The sequence below is a fragment of the Cebidichthys violaceus genome, unplaced genomic scaffold, assembly GCF_023349555.1.
Source record: "Cebidichthys violaceus isolate CVI_PGR_0920_01 unplaced genomic scaffold, fCebVio1.0.p SCAF_26, whole genome shotgun sequence".
Classification (NCBI taxonomy): domain Eukaryota; kingdom Metazoa; phylum Chordata; class Actinopteri; order Perciformes; family Stichaeidae; genus Cebidichthys; species Cebidichthys violaceus.
In genome coordinates this window covers 6,414,959-6,430,820 of record NW_027176439.1, presented here as the reverse complement: position 1 = coordinate 6,430,820, position 15,862 = coordinate 6,414,959, and the positions used below count along the sequence as shown (strand labels likewise).

Below are 15,862 nucleotides of genomic sequence, written 5' to 3'. Positions count from 1 at the left end.
GCGTGAGCTGCACCTGGAGAGAAGGTGGTGCTGCGGACTGGGAACTGTCAGAAAGGACATTGTATTCATTGTGTACTACAGTATATACTGTAGTTTTCATCCCTCCATGTGTTCTGCTTGTGAAGCTCTTAAAAATCTAACTTTTGCTGCGTTTGAATCCTATCAGGTGACACATAAAGGTGGTAGCTTACGTAACAACACACAGTACATACTCTTTACTGTGTCTACATGTATTCAATACACTGTGCAGAAGACACCCTTGAGGAACCACTGGTTTGTACAGTATGTTTGAAATATTGTTGTACTTCTTCAACAGAGAAAACGTGTAGAAATTGAATAGAACACAAGCTCCATGTTTCATCTGCATGCTGTGTCTTTACATGTTCAAATAGCATGCTGTCATCACCAACAAGAAACATGCTCACTATGGGTTTTGGTATCAGTCATAAATACATACGACTCCAGCATCAGCATCCTTAAGTATTCTGTGCCGTTGCTATTTAAACCTTGTTTTTTGGGGTAAATATATAATTAGATTCGCTGTATTACATAACAACATAAGATGTCTGATTGATTGATTACTGGGAACGCGTTATTGCCAGTGACGTTGTATATAAACCACATCAACGTGTTTGAATGGAGAGTGACTCCTCAAGATGAAATCTGATACTGGAAACAAAATGTCAGACCAGCTACGTCTCACGGCCAATCAGCGAGCAACTCTACTGGTGTTTACCGTGGCCCTCCCTCCACGGACCAATCACAGCCGAGTCACGAGTCACCAGCTTCCGTATTGTTGACCTATCGCTCCACTAAGTGGGCGGGATTTTGTAGTCTCCCTTGATTCTGATTGGCTCGCTGTACCTGCATCCTTCCTCGCATCGAGAGCTTTTCCCACCTAACGGGAAGCGACGACGGCTGCCTAATCTTTCACTGGGGAAAACAGGGCGAAAGGCGAAAACGTTAATAACTGTCGTCGGTAAGTCATTTGTAATTTATTGATCGCCCCGAGTGGCAAGAGGTTCGTTTTCCGTTAAATAAGCGTCGTGGTTTTAAAGTATTGTCCTCCCCTGCGCCGGGTGACGGGGCTGTTCGTCTGTCATGAGACCGAGAGGAGGAGGAGGAGGAGGAGGAGGTACTGATGTAGCATCTTGTGTGGAGACGGAGGCCTCCCGTTGACATTCAATAGAAGTGCGTTTAGCTAGCTAGATACTCGTCTACACGTCGTATCGTAGTAGTACATGTCTTATCGTAGTAGTACATGTATGTAGCGGGAGTGTATCCAGGCTCTCGTGGCGCTGAGACCGAACTTGATAGCGTTGACGAATATTTAATGAATACTCCGGTGTCATATTTCCCAGCAAACCTCAAGAAGACTTCACTGAATTATACTCAAGTTAAAGTTAAACCTTGAAACCCAGCAGCGCTCCGTATGCAGAGAGCTAGGTCTGCTACACTCCTTTTTATTAATGACGTTTATCACTTTTAAAATGACCCTTTACATTATCTACACACAGTACAACAGTTACACACATTAAGCACACGGACCCATTGAAGGATCTGCTGCTGAAGCGCGCTGTGTGACTGTTCTCCACCAACACGTGTGTCACGTGAGGGGAGGGAGGGCTGACACACACACACACACACACACACACACACACACACACACACACACACACACACACACACACACACACACACACACAGAGTTAGAGAAATAGACTGAAAAGGGTGAGATGTGACATGAATACCACTGCTGTTCACCGGGTTGTAACCCTATAAATATCAAAAGAGTAATTTTAAAGTCTATTTCTATCTATTTTTTTCTATTATCAGGAGTTCATCACATGCTCGCTCATTTGAACTGCTTGGGTTTCCTCTTTTTTTTTCTCCTCTCAGCCTCCAGCCAACATGATCCACAGCCTGTTCCTGGTCAACGCCTCCGGAGACATTTTCCTGGAGAAGCACTGGAAGAGCGTGGTCAGCCGCTCCGTGTGCGACTACTTCTTCGAGGCGCAGGAACGCGCCACCGAGCCGGAGAACGTCCCGCCGGTGATCCCCACGCCGCACCACTACCTCATCAGCGTGCTCAGGCATCGCATCTACTTTGTCGCCGTCATCCAGAGCGAAGTGCCGCCGCTCTTCGTCATCGAGTTTCTGCACAGAGTCGTTGACACGTTCCAGGTTCTGACTCCCTTGAATCTTGTAGTTCCACTTTTAGCGGTTAGTTTAGTTAAATAATTCATATCTGATTTAAATACTCATATTCTTCCTGTTGTTTCTGTTCTCAGGACTATTTTGGAGTGTGTACAGAGGCTGCTATCAAGGACAATGTGGTGGTGGTCTACGAGCTGCTGGAGGAGATGCTGGACAACGGCTTTCCGCTGGCAACGGAGTCCAACATCCTAAAAGAGCTCATAAAGCCTCCCACCATCCTCCGCACCATGGTCAACACCATCACAGGTACAACCCACCGGGCCTGTAGACACTCCGGAAACATCTAGTGGTCCTCTAATCAGTCCGAGCGTCGAGTCCAATAATGGACCTGAAGGTTCTTACAGAGGATGGTGTTCATGGATCGCTCACAGCATCGTTTACTGAACATTTTACCCCTAAAAACATGGTGGATATGACATCATCTTCTGATTCATGGAGTGATACTGTACAAACCTTTGACTCTGATATGTCGTCAACAATTTATAACCTGGCTTTAGCCAATGTTTATGCAAAGTAGCACATATTTAAGAAGATACTGACTGATTTGCATATTTAAACATACATATTCATAACACTTGTAATACAAAAATATATTTAAACAAAGTTCATTTTACCCTATTCAGGTTAATCTATTATTATTATTATTATTATTGCTATTGTTATCATTCAAAGTACTCAAAGGTTAATGTTGTTCATGGACAGAACGCTGTGGTCACATAACGTGGGATTAAGATGCACCAGCCTGTGTGTTAAAGCACGTCTTTCACTATTGGTGCTCGTTTGCTTCGTGTCCGTTTTTCAGGCAGCACCAACGTCGGTGAACAGCTCCCCACTGGCCAGCTGTCGGTGGTGCCGTGGCGACGCACCGGCGTCAAATACACCAACAACGAGGCCTACTTCGACGTGGTGGAGGAGATCGACGCCATCATCGACAAATCAGGTATCGCTCTGAACATCCTGCCGGTCAGACCGGACGCTGTGCCGCTTAGTTAATTTAATGCACAGTGAAATGGTCATTTGATTCTATACAGTATAATATCAGCAGCTTTACTGCACCGTTAATAGAGTCTGCATCCCGTTCATTGTGTGGTTAATCTTCATGTGTTCTGCTCCCTCCTCCTCAGGCTCCACCATTACAGCAGAAATTCAGGGAGTTATTGACGCCTGTGTGAAGCTGACAGGCATGCCCGACCTCACGCTCTCGTTCATGGTGAGTTTACTCTGTTAATGCACTCAGTGGATCCACATCATGCTCACATTTCAATGTTGTAAAGTCAAATCTAGAGAGTAGCTCAAACGCCATGCAAAGCAATAATCTTTGCAGTACAAGCGTGCACATTTTATTTTACTCATCCCTCTGCTCCTCTCTCCCAGAATCCTCGGCTGCTGGATGACGTCAGCTTCCACCCGTGTGTTCGGTTCAAGCGCTGGGAAGCTGAGCGGATCCTCTCCTTCATTCCCCCCGATGGAAACTTCCGGTTGCTCTCCTACCACGTCAGCTCCCAGAAGTCAGTGTTTCTTCCTCCTGCATCATTTTAAGTCTCTTAAAGGCGAAGACGCAGAAACGTATTGTCCATGTGGGTTACAAGCTGTATTCCACTGTGGTGACTGTTGTTTGTTGGCCTGCTTCTGCTCCAGCCTGGTGGCGATCCCAGTGTACGTCAAGCACAACATCACCTTCCGAGAGGGAAGCTCCCAGGGCCGCTTTGACTTGACTCTGGGGCCCAAACAGACCATGGGCAAAGCCGTGGAGGCGGTCCTAGTCAGCAGCCAGCTGCCCCGGGGCGTCCTGAACGCCAACCTCAACTCCTCCCAGGGAACATACACCTTCGATCCAGTCACCAAGGTACCTCAAAATGTGTTTAATGCCGGGAAGAAGGGAAGTGTGTCTCCGTAAACCATTACAGCAATCCTCTCCAGGTTCAACGATGCCACCGTTTGGTTTGATGCGTGGCAGTGATCCCACATTGGTATCTGAATGTGTTTTTGTGTTTTGTTTGGCTAGATGTTGACATGGGATGTTGGCAAGATCAACCCACAGAAGCTTCCCAGTCTTAAAGGCACCATGAGCCTGCAGGCCGGGGCCTCCAAACCTGACGAGAACCCCACCATCAACATCCAGCTGAAGATCCAACAGATGGCCATCTCAGGTACCCACTCACACATTCAGCCTCTCCATCGTCACCGCTCATCCTCACTGGTTTACCGTCTCCCGTACTGCAGTACCGCTCTCCTCAGTACCGCTCTCCTCAGTACCGCTCTCAGTACCGCTCTCCTCAGTACTGCTCTCAGTACCGCTCTCCTCAGTACCGCTCTCAGTACCGCTCTCCTCAGTACCGCTCTCCTCAGTACCGCTCTCAGTACCGCTCTCCTCAGTACCGCTCTCAGTGCCGCTCTCAGTACCGCTCTCCTCAGTACCGCTCTCCTCAGTACCGCTCTCAGTACCGCTCTCCTCAGTACCACTCTCAGTACCGCTCTCCTCAGTACCGCTCTCCTCAGTACCGCTCTCCTCAGTACCGCTCTTACTGATCTTATTCAAGATGTAAACATGGATCGCTCCACTGAGGCGAGGAGCTCTTTGCAAATGTTCAGTCGCTCTTTTTTATCTCCACCCTCTCATCCAAATATGGTCACTTCTGGTTCTGAAAAACCAAGATGGTGACTGCCAGAACCACCCGCTTTTGAGCTTCACTCTGGCTCTTCAGGAACCCTTGTGTGACTTCACAGAGACCACGTCCATGTTTATACCGTCCAGCTCTGTCCTCTGTGTCCATCACTTTGATGTTTCAGTTCTGTTGGTGGTGTTTAGATATTTAAGCATTGCATCGTATTAAAGTCATAATCTTATCCTTCACGCTGTCATAACTGCTTCATTCAAAGATTCCTTCATTTCTTGCAGGAATATTTTTTCTTTGTTGAGATTCTCTGTGAAATATCACGTTTACAGTCGTGGTGATTTGTGTCACTGCTTCAGTCAGTTCAAGTCATGTTTTTATTATTTCCACTATATTTTGCGTTGAGAAATATTTGACCTCAACACACAAGAGAAGCTTTCATCACACGGCCGGCTCAGCTGACGACCACCTGACTGAGTGAGAGCGCAGTGACACGGTGCCCACTAGGTGGTGCTGAATGCATTAATACGCCTCCTCAGAAAGTACTCACAGTATTCATTATTGTTACCTTAATGTATTGACATGTATTAGTACATCATTGGCTTTAATAAGTCATCTTCAGCTGTAGAGTGATGTGGTTTAGTTAGAGTTATTACCCAGCATGCCGTTACTCTGTGCAGGGTTCAAGGTAATGGTCAAAGCAATATGACCAGCATGCATAACGACAGTTGTTTTTCCAGAATCCTCAAAGACTCTTCTGAGACATTTCTGTCTCTTTAAAACAACAGTTTGTAAGTTCAACCTCAGCTTCTATAATAAACTGAAGCCAAAATACAGACACTCAAAATATTCCCATTAAAACAAGTATGGATCCACGACTGTTACAGCGTGAAGTGATGCGTTCTGTTGTCACCAGAGCCTGACTTCAGACGTGTAGTTGTTACTGTTCTCCACCAGGTGGAGATGTTTTCTCACGTTATTGTCCTGCTCACCACTAGGGCTGTTGCTGCTGTACTGTGGAGGACTGCAGTGTTTGATGCAATGCATCAAAATCAATGTTGTTGCTCATAATTGACGTGTATGGAAAAAAAAGAAAAAAGAATTCCTCTCATTTATTACGCAGAACATAATTCAACGTTTGTGTTTGATGTCTTCAAGAACAGCAGTTGACATGTGAACATTTAAAGGGTTAATCTTCTGAAAGGTGTTGAATATTTGGTAGTTAAGATCAAACATGTAACTCAGTGAAAGTGGTAAAAATATGACCGAACAAGATGGAGGTTTAGATGAAGAACGAGAGAGAGATCCCAGACAGACAAAAACACGGTGATGAAAGTGCGACCAGTCTATAGTCAAATATAAATATATGTTTCAGCCATTACCATTACTCAAGTTAGTTCAGTTCAGAACTGCACCTGTTGCAAGTCTCTGCGTATGAAGTTCAGTCATAACGAAATAGAAACTGTGGTTTCCCTGATGACATATTAAACCATAACGCTCAGGTGGGGATCCCCACTCCACGAGGTTCTGAGGCTCACAGCCCGCTGTGCATCCGTTTGTAGTCCTGTGACCAGGAACCCCGTGTGTGTGTGTGTGTGTGTGTGTGTGTGTGTGTGTGTGTGTGTGTGTGTGTGTGTGTGTGTGTGTGTGTGTGTGTGTGTGTGTGTGTGTGTGTGTGTGTGTGTGTGTGTGTGTGTGTGTGTCTGAGGTATCAAGTGAGGTTTTTTTGTTTTTCTTTATTAATCTGAGAATGCACAAAAAATAAGAATGCATCAAAATGAACGTTGTATTTAGTAAACAGAAAATAATAATCGTTTTCCGTCATAATAACGGCGGCGTTACGTAAACAAACGTTAACGAATTTAAAGGGTTCACATTTAGAGGAGAATGTGTATTTGGTGGTTCTGACCAGGGCTCCTTTAGGGATGCCCAATGGTTTAGGGTTCTTAATAACTTGTGTTGTGTTTCCCTCCCACAGGGCTGAAGGTGAATCGGCTGGACATGTACGGGGAGAAGTACAAACCTTTTAAAGGCATCAAATACATGACGAAGGCCGGCAAGTTTCAGGTGCGGACATAAAGACTACTGCTCTGTGACCTCTGGACCAAACCACCATGAGACTGAGGGGGGGGGGGGGGGGGGGGTTGGTATGTTACCTGTGTATATGCATTTCAGGATTTAACAAAGCGGAGGCTCCATGCAGCGGACCACTGAGAGCGTGAACCTCAGGCCCAACACGACTCTCCTCCGGTCACAGAACCCCTCGTGATTCTAATCAAACCCAGTTACATGAGACTGTTAATACAGCTTCATCAGGTCCAGACCTTTCAAGCTCTCGAGGTATCACTGGGCTGCACCGCTGCAGCTGTAGGGATGCTCCACCTCTCCACACGGCGTCCTCTCTGGCATGTTGGTGTGGAGCGATGTTTTCACCTCCAAACCAGAGGTATTGGGTCTTGGACCGATTCTATATTAAAATAGAGCTTCTCCTTTAATGAATCAATTTGCTACTTTTCTCTGATCCGTGTTAAAGAGTCCTCACTGTCCTGACATCACTGTATTCATTCCTCTCTGTCTGCTGTTGGCTTCCTGTCTGCTCTGTTCTGGTGCTCCTCTCCTCGTTTCAGTAGTTCTCTGTCTGCAGCACTGGATCCACACATCTGCTGCTACTAGTGAGACTCCAGCTGTTTTATCTATTTATTACTATGAAGGCTTCTTCAGACACGTTCACCTGTTTTTATTTCACTGTAGTCATTATTTATGAAGGCTGCGTTTGCTACAGTTCGGTTGTAGTGTTTCTTGTTTCTGCACGCTGACATTAAGTTCTTCTCCAAAGCTTTAGCTCTGCAGCAGCGTCTCATTTAAACATCTCATGACCAAACATTTGTTCTCCTCATATAGAAACGTGGCCAAGAACAATGTTCTGAACCCCGTCAATGTGGGGCCTGACGCTTTGGTCCAAATTATCCACAAATGATGTTCTCAGTGCGTCACACTGTGCATCTTAAATATCAACTCAAGACTAACAGGATGTGTATGTGTCATGGTGTCATGGTGTCATGGTCAGGTACCTCAGAAGAAATGTTGACGGTTTGCATTTTGTGTGTGTGTGTGTTTGTTCAACAGCCTCCAATGGAGCGTTACACTGGTGGAAACAATAAAGATTTGATGTGTGAACTGACTGATAACTGATGAATGTGTGTGTGACGCTGTAAAGTCTTTTTATTTGAGTTTCAATGTTCAAACACATCGTGAAGCAACGTGTTTAATGAATGTTCATCATAGTAATTTAATGTGTCTTATTGAATGCGTTGGGCACAGACTCACATCATGTTCTGAGCTTCATGGAATGTGTCGCTGCGTTCTGTAGATGTGGAGTCATGGTGAGATCACACACACACACACACACACACACACACACACACACACACACACACACACACACACACACACACACACACACACACACACACACACACACGGGGTTCCTGGTCACAGGACTACAAACGGATGCACAGCGGGCTGTGAGCCTCAGAACCTCGTGGAGTGGGGATCCCCACCTGAGCGTTATGGTTTAATATGTCATCAGGGAAACCACAGTTTCTATTTCGTTATGACTGAACTTCATACGCAGAGACTTGCAACAGGTGCAGTTCTGAACTGAACTAACTTGAGTAATGGTAATGGCTGAAACATATATTTATATTTGACTATAGACTGGTCGCACTTTCATCACCGTGTTTTTGTCTGTCTGGGATCTCTCTCTCGTTCTTCATCTAAACCTCCATCTTGTTCGGTCCACAGCCCCACACAGCTGAGAGTGGTGGATCAGTGGATCGGTGGACCAGTGGACCGGCTCTGGTTTGTGTTGAGATGAAGGACAGCAGAGGTACCTGAACTCTGTCAGCCGGGGTCACTGCTGCGCTCCTTCTGAGCCGAGCGTCACAGCCCACACGTGTGCAGGACTGAGAGGGGACTTCAGACCTAAAGAGGTCCTGATCCTCCTGGTTCCCTTCATGATGTCACAACATCTGGTTCAGACCCACAGTGACATCACAGGAATGTGATTATAACCTATCAAGCTACCAAATAGAAAATGCTGTTATGACATCTTAAGAGCAGTTTTAAATAATCCCCCCCACCCTAACCCCCACCCTCTGATCCAGCTGGCAGGACTCCACTCCATAATTTGCTGATGTCTTGACCCCCCCAAATGATAGGACCTCTCCCTCCCTCCCTCCCTCACCTCTGGCTCCGTTGACCAGTTATGTCATTATGGTGGAACTTTTTACCCCGTCGTCTCCACTCTGGTGCACGAGTAACAATGTGCGCATGTTTGGCTCTCGGTGTGTGTTGTTATGCCGCGCAGGTACTTTTATTAGATTTGATTAATTTCCTTTCATTTTGCAAAGCGGGCTGAAGCTGAAGCTGAGAGGAACATCGAAGCCTTTAAGGAGCGCTCTCCTCGCGGTACGTTGTCTCTCTTCCTCGTGAATATTATGAATGTGTTTTTTGCAGACATGGATTTTGCACTTTTCTTTATTTGTTTGCCCAAATTAAAGTACAAGTTTCTGAGCTGCATTATGTATCTGTTGGCCTTTAACATCAAACAGCTGTACGTTAAGTAAAGGTGCTATTTATGGATGACATTCATTCTGTTACTAAAATATTAATACGAAGACTTTTTGTGGTGATCATCTGACGCGACCACCGAGAGACACCTCTGCAGTGGCGCGAGGATCGTCACGTGGATGTAAATTAAAGTGTGTATTCAACACCAGCTCAAAGTGCCGCTTTTGTCACCTGAGGCGATCGTCCCGGGTGTGTGTTGTGTATTCTGCGTTAATGATCATTATCTTAATGTACATCTAAGGAAGCCTGTTAGCTTTTATCTGATCGCTTTGATTGTTGGGGCCTGGCCGGGCTCACCTCGCGACGTCTCAGAAGTTCCCCCGTGGGGCGACCACGTGGACGTACAGTAAAAGTCACAACAAGAGGGGAGCTCGTTTACACTACTGCCCACGCGATGACGCCAAGCGGGGAGCCGGCAGGCGCGTGCTGTTGCTAGGCAATGTCAATTGCCTGTGTATAACTTTAGCTGAGGTTTAGTTAAGCAATTAGCCGCGTGGTGAAGGGACCCATAGGAGCGTGCACGTGTCAGACATTTCATTGGCTAACGTGACTTTACCTGTGGGCTGAGGTTACCTGTTAATTGAAGCCGTGTCACAGTGGACAGGTATAAATAAGTTAGGTTACACCATGGAATCTCCTTTGGTAAGTTAAGTGATACTTACTGTTACAAACAAACTAAATTAAGGACATGAGGTAGAAGTTCCATCCTGCTAACGCTAACGTTAGCTTACTAGCAAAGCTGCAAACAAGCTAATGTTAAACGTTGGGATGCTAACGTTAGCGCTGGCGTTAACACTTTTTGTTTCATCCCAGCGTTTTGGGGAGATTATTAGTTTTGAATAAGTCAATTTTATTTATTCATTGATACAAATTTGCAGTGTTGCTCATTGCCAGAAAGCAAAGCAACCACAAACATTAGCAACAGTTCATTCTACTGCAACATGAAGTTGGGATTTTCCCGCCAGAGCTGCGAGGTTTACGTTGTTGAACCCATATTGATTTTAAATCATTATTAAAGAAGCCCACAGAGTGATATTTAATAGCCTTCATGTTTCATAGTGGGTTTTGTCCTCCTATGCTTTGCTGATGACTAGAGAAAGAGAAGTCTTCAGTGCGGCTGTAGAAGCAGGCAGCAGCAAAGAAACATTGGGTTTTCTGAGCACAATTCACTTTATTGACGGTTGACTGGAGCGTGTGACCGCGAGACAAAGAGACTGTCCCTGGCATCGACTTATCACCCCCCCCTCTTTCATTCAGGCAGACATAAGCCTCCCGTCCATGTGGGCTCTGCCATTAAAACACTATCTTCTCAAACTGCTCACGTAGGCCTGCGTGGCTGTGAGCCAACTGCATGCACAGCACTGACAGCTGTGTTTGTGAAGCAGACAGGATCCAGACAGCGATCAGCGGCGTCCGACTGAACGCTAACGCACGATCACCTAGTGTCATCAAACACCGCACAGCAGTTACACCAGTTAAAGTACATCTGATACATGATACGTCAGTAAACTATTGTCTTAGATAGTCCATTGTTTTCACTATAAGTGCCTCCTGTCTTATCGGCCTTTCTTTATCACATAGTTTTAGAAAAATGGCCACAGAACATGTTTACCCCGAGGCCTGTAGTGGACAAAAAGACAGACATCCATGCACTCTTCCGCGGACATACAAGCTATGGTACACGGTCACACCGGGAAGCGGCGCAGAAAGATCTCCTGACAAGATGAGTGGTGATGCAACTGCTTTCAGTGGTCGTCTTTGGGAAGTTATGTTTGTGGATCTTTAATGTGGGTAATATCAGAAACACATGCCCTTTAAATGCACTTATTCTGGGCGTTTTAGCGTTGATTAAAACGTTTTTTGTTTCATCCCTTCGTCTTTGCAGACTGCGCTCGGCCTGTGCAGACGCCTCCATGACTCCCCAGGCTCCAGCTGTGCTACCCAGACTTTTGTGGACCGTCTCCCGTCCCAAAGGGTAGCTGGGAAGGATGGTCTCCACACTGCAAGTAACGAGCAGGATTCTCCAGGGCCACCCGGGTGACCGAGAGCACACCATGACAATCACGCTGTCCCTGAAGGGCTCAGACCAGAAGACCAGATAAGCGCTAACTCTTTTTGGTAGCAGCCCACAGAGTCAAATGGATTGGGAGTAGTCGACGGCACAGACTGATCCGAGACAAGTTCTCTACCTGTTTTTAAGACCAGACAAACTTCCACCAAGTGCAGCCAAGTATTCATCGTATATTTGGATGGTGTTGATTTTTAGCTCCATTTTTTTAAAAACTCCCTTTTTCAATCGTGCTAATAAAGAGACAGACTAGACATAGGTGAGGACAGCTACCATGCCCAGGCCAAGGGAAGGGCCTGGTCCGCCACCCGAGGACACGTTCTCCATGGACGAGGAGGAGGCTCGGTCTCCACACCGGCGCAGGAAGTCCTCAGAGAAGACGTCTCCTCTGAGCAAATACATCGAGACTGAGCACCAGCAAGCGGGGCTCTTCTCTCTGCCCCCCTTCGACGCCTCCCCGGACGCCGCCGCCGCCGCCGTCGACCCGCAGAAAAGGAGGAGGAAGAAATGCGGCGACTGCGCCCCCTGCCTCCGCAAAGAGAACTGCGGGAGCTGCGCGAACTGCCTGAACCGCAAGACGGGCAAGCAGATCTGCAAGCTGCGCAAATGTGATCAGCTGAAGAGGAGACGGGAGGAGTGGGAGGTGAGCGTGGTACTGATGTGGTTATCGTACAGTCATATTGCATGTATTGTTCATGTTAAGTTCTGGAGTCACATGCTGTCTCTCAGACTCACACTGGAGGTGTTTGCATTGGTCAGCTGGTTGTGGGTGTAGTGCTAGAGGAGAGTCGCTGCTCTTCTGTCACTACAGACCATTACAGATGTCACCAACACCTCGTTTGAGACGTCCGTTCAGAAAGATAGGATAGAGCTTTGTAGCTGCTGCTGCTGCTAATTGCATTCCTAATCCGTCAAGTCAGGACCTGTTAGTCCTCAGGCTGGGTTTAGAGGGCTGGTCAGTTGCACGTGCCGTGTGTGTGTGTGTGTGTGTGTGTGTGTGTGTGTGTGTGTGTGTGTGTGTGTGTGTGTGTGTGTGTATATATATATATGTATGTATATATATATGTATGTATATATATATATATATATATATATATATATATATATATATATATATATATATATATATATATATATATATATATATAGCGTTTACTCAAATGGTAAATAACTTGTACTGGGAATTGGATTCCCAAACTCAAATGTATGCAGTTTAATATCTCCTCAGCTTCTGTTCTGCCAACTGAAATATGTGTGTTTTACAACCATTGTTGAACAACGACTGGTTATATTATAACTGCTAAAAGAAAGAGTACATTAGGAGATCCACTGCTGTTAAAAGGCCACAGCAGCTTGGTTGTCACTGATCTGACTCCTGGAGTTCCACTCGTCTGACTACGATCACAGGCTGAATCTAATCTACTACAGACGCTCACAGCAGAAGGAAACATGCTTCTAGTGATATTTGGGGACAGTTCAGTCAACGTGAAACACTGCGTGACGCTTTGTGGAAGTGTTTTCATTTGCCAAAGAGAAACACTGATGCTGTGAATTGAATGGTGTTTTCTATTAGAGCTGAAAGCCCCGAGTGAGGCTGTCCCCACTCACTGCAACCTATGGAAAGTATCTGAGCTCTAACGGTTAGCTGTGGTTGACCTGGTTAATACATGAAGACAGTGTGAGCTTGTTGTGCACGTGTGCTGAGGATGCAGATGGGAAACCTAGAGCCCACTGAAGTATTGCCCTCAAGATAAAGCGCTGGAAGAGTTCTGGTCTGTTTGGACAGACTGTGAGTGTTTGTGTCCCAAACAGCAGCAGTGGAGAATTCCTGCAGTTGCCTGGGCTTTGTCCTTTGACCTCTGAGGCTTCCAATGAGAGTGGGGGGTTAACCTTAGGCCAGTGTGTATTTGTGTGTGTGGGTGTGTGGAGATAGAGAAAGAGTGTGCACTTATGTGTTAATGGAAGTGCACGTGTGTGTGTGTGTGTGTGTGTGTGTGTGTGTGTGTGTGTGTGTGTGTGTGTGTGTGTGTGTGTGTGTGGCTTTGTGTGTTTGTATGTGCATCAGCATCTTAAGGGCGGGGGATGGGCAGTAAAGTCAAGGAGGAGGACGGAGGAGGATGCAGTGTTGCAGGAGGAGAAGCAGGAACAACCCGTCCTGCTTCTAAAGCGCGACCGAGAAACGGACGCTCACTGCTCCTCAGAGGGCCGTCAGCCAGCAGAACACGCTGCTTCTGTTCCCAACGTTCCCAACGTTCCCATACGTACCGACGACTCGCTGGTGTTCCATCTTAGTTTGTGATGCCAGGAACTAAAGAAGAGCAGCAGCTGATATATGATATTTATATTATTACCAATATTTCTGAAATGAATCGTCTCCAAAGCGCAGCAATTTCCATGCTAAAATATTTATATATTATTCGCCGTCTTGCAAAGAATTTCAAAATGTTAATGCTTCGGAAACATCACAGAGACTATGACAACACCACAGTAACATGCTGCTATTAAAGTAGCATTGATCAAGTAAACACACGGATCAGAATATAGTCTTTAAGCTGCGTCTTGTCCACTAGTGTTGGGAGCGGAGCGTCACCAGTGACTGCCCGACTCGCCGTGGTGTTCAATTAGCAAAGTCAGAGGTTGCTGTGAAGTGCTTTGGACTGTTGTTCTGAGACTCGCTGGACGTCTTCCCCACCACTTAGTACGCCCAGAAGAAGAAGATCAGAGACGCGGGAGACTCTGCAGAGACGCGACGCGTTGGTGTTGAAGAGTGGAGCGTAAGTCAACGAGGAAAAGACGCCAAAAAGGAAGTCGGGGTTCCTGATCGTTGAGGCCTGTCCGGTCTTGTCTGGTGAGACGTTTCTGAAGTGGCAGCAGCCACACAGTTCATAGGAACAAATACTAGTTTGTGGTTCATGGGACAGAAAGTCTCTCGTGGTAATAGAAGTTTACAGCCTCCCCCGACCTCTGAGGGAACTCTACCCCTATTCAACCAAACCTTTCCCCCCAGTTTGTACTCTTGGAGCAGCATCTATCTACTCTGCCTCTTGTGGCCGTTCTGGGGATGTTTGTTGCTGCTGTTTCAAGCTAGCTGTGGCGTGTTCAGATTCATGGCTAACCCACTCAAACTCAGTTCAACCCATCTTTTGATTTGCCAAATAGTCTGACTAAAGTACACAACATCCACCCGATGGATTGGCTCAACAGTTTGAACAGACGTTCATGGTGCCCAGAGGACGAACCCTACAGACGTTAGCGTTCCTCTGACTGTTCCTCTAGCGCTAGAGATCTTCACATGTCTGGTTTTGAGTGAAATGTCTTCAACACTATTGGATGGTTTGCCGTGAAACGTAGTCCAGACATTGACTCGGGCTGATTTGTGTATTTAATGCTCCTCTGACTTTTTAATCCAGCTCCGTCATCAGATCAAATGTTTCTATTTGTATGCTAGCAGGCAGTTTAGCATGCTAACATGCTAAACTGAGCTCCCTAGCCTGGTAAACACTATACCTGCTACAGATCAGCTCGTCAATATTGTCGTTGTGTCATATCTCTTATTGACCATAGATCCCAAAAGTCAATAAAGGCAGGCAGTGAAGCAAAGGTTATTCCAATTATGGGGATTTAAAGAGAATAATTGGACGTAGTTGTTTGGATACATAATGATCATAATGGAGGTTAAGGCCTCCCCCTGCCTCTGACGCTGTACTGGTGTTTAATGAGATGTTGTGACAGAATGATAACTATCTACAGCTTCATTCCACAACACCAGATCTGTCCGACAGAGATCTTCACTGGTCCACTGTTGACATCGGTGAATGTAGTGTGTTGCAGCATCAGGAGCTTATCTCCATAAGCTCTTAACTCGGCGTCCCTCCATCTATCCGTGCATCCATAACCCTCCCCCACACTCCCTCCATCTCTGCCCTCTGACCTGCGTGGATGAAGCAGCTGAGTCCCTTATTGCCTGGCAACTATATCCTCCATTTTCTCCCATGACAACTGCTCACTGCTGTGAGTGTGGGCAGCAGCTCCACCTCTGGCTGTTAGACATCAACATCCGCCGGCCTCAATGTGACCATGAAGCGTGTGTTTACCCCACGAGCCTTTTCCCTCACATCCACTCGTCTTACTCAGTATCCGGGGTGAGATTCCACACAGACGAGAGGAGTCATGTGAGTGAAGCAGAGGGGCGTGGCAGACCAGCTTCATCAATATAGTTAATGAGACTAAGCTTCCCCAGTATCCTCTTCCTCCGTCCATCCTCCTGAATCCAAATGCACATTTCTACACCACGCCGTCACGGAGACTATAATGAGTCTCGCTGCCAAGG

General features: G+C 46.4%; 2 protein-coding genes across 2 annotated transcripts in view; both read left to right on the top strand.

Moving 5' to 3' along the window:
- The first annotated feature begins 889 nt into the window (after window positions 1-889).
- Window positions 890-8,013, top strand: ap3m2 (adaptor related protein complex 3 subunit mu 2). Its single transcript, XM_068721049.1, has 9 exons — window positions 890-979; window positions 1,900-2,184; window positions 2,292-2,463; window positions 3,020-3,157; window positions 3,342-3,427; window positions 3,592-3,725; window positions 3,856-4,063; window positions 4,223-4,367; window positions 6,811-8,013. The coding sequence occupies exons 2-9, from the start codon at window positions 1,912-1,914 to the stop codon at window positions 6,909-6,911; spliced, it is 1,257 nt and encodes a 418-aa protein (XP_068577150.1). The 5' UTR covers window positions 890-979; window positions 1,900-1,911; the 3' UTR covers window positions 6,912-8,013.
- Window positions 8,014-11,349: 3,336 nt separating this feature from the next.
- tet3 (tet methylcytosine dioxygenase 3) overlaps window positions 11,350-15,862 on the top strand; it is a 37,146-nt gene continuing 32,633 nt past the window's right edge. Inside the window, exon 1 of the mRNA XM_068720931.1 lies at window positions 11,350-12,175. Coding sequence (XP_068577032.1) covers window positions 11,807-12,175 — 369 coding nt within the window. The 5' untranslated portion in view covers window positions 11,350-11,806. The remainder of the gene's footprint in view (window positions 12,176-15,862) is intronic.

What these genes read in the sequence shown, in the direction of transcription:
- ap3m2 (XM_068721049.1), top strand. Translation starts at nt 1,912, where the DNA reads ATGATCCACAGCCTGTTCCTGGTCAACGCCTCCGGAGACATTTTCCTG. An exon ending in CATGGTCAACACCATCACAG is followed by an intron (nt 2,464 to 3,019) that starts GTACAACCCACC and finishes TCCGTTTTTCAG; the next exon opens with GCAGCACCAACGTCGGTGAA. An exon ending in CCTTCGATCCAGTCACCAAG is followed by an intron (nt 4,064 to 4,222) that starts GTACCTCAAAAT and finishes TTGTTTGGCTAG; the next exon opens with ATGTTGACATGGGATGTTGG.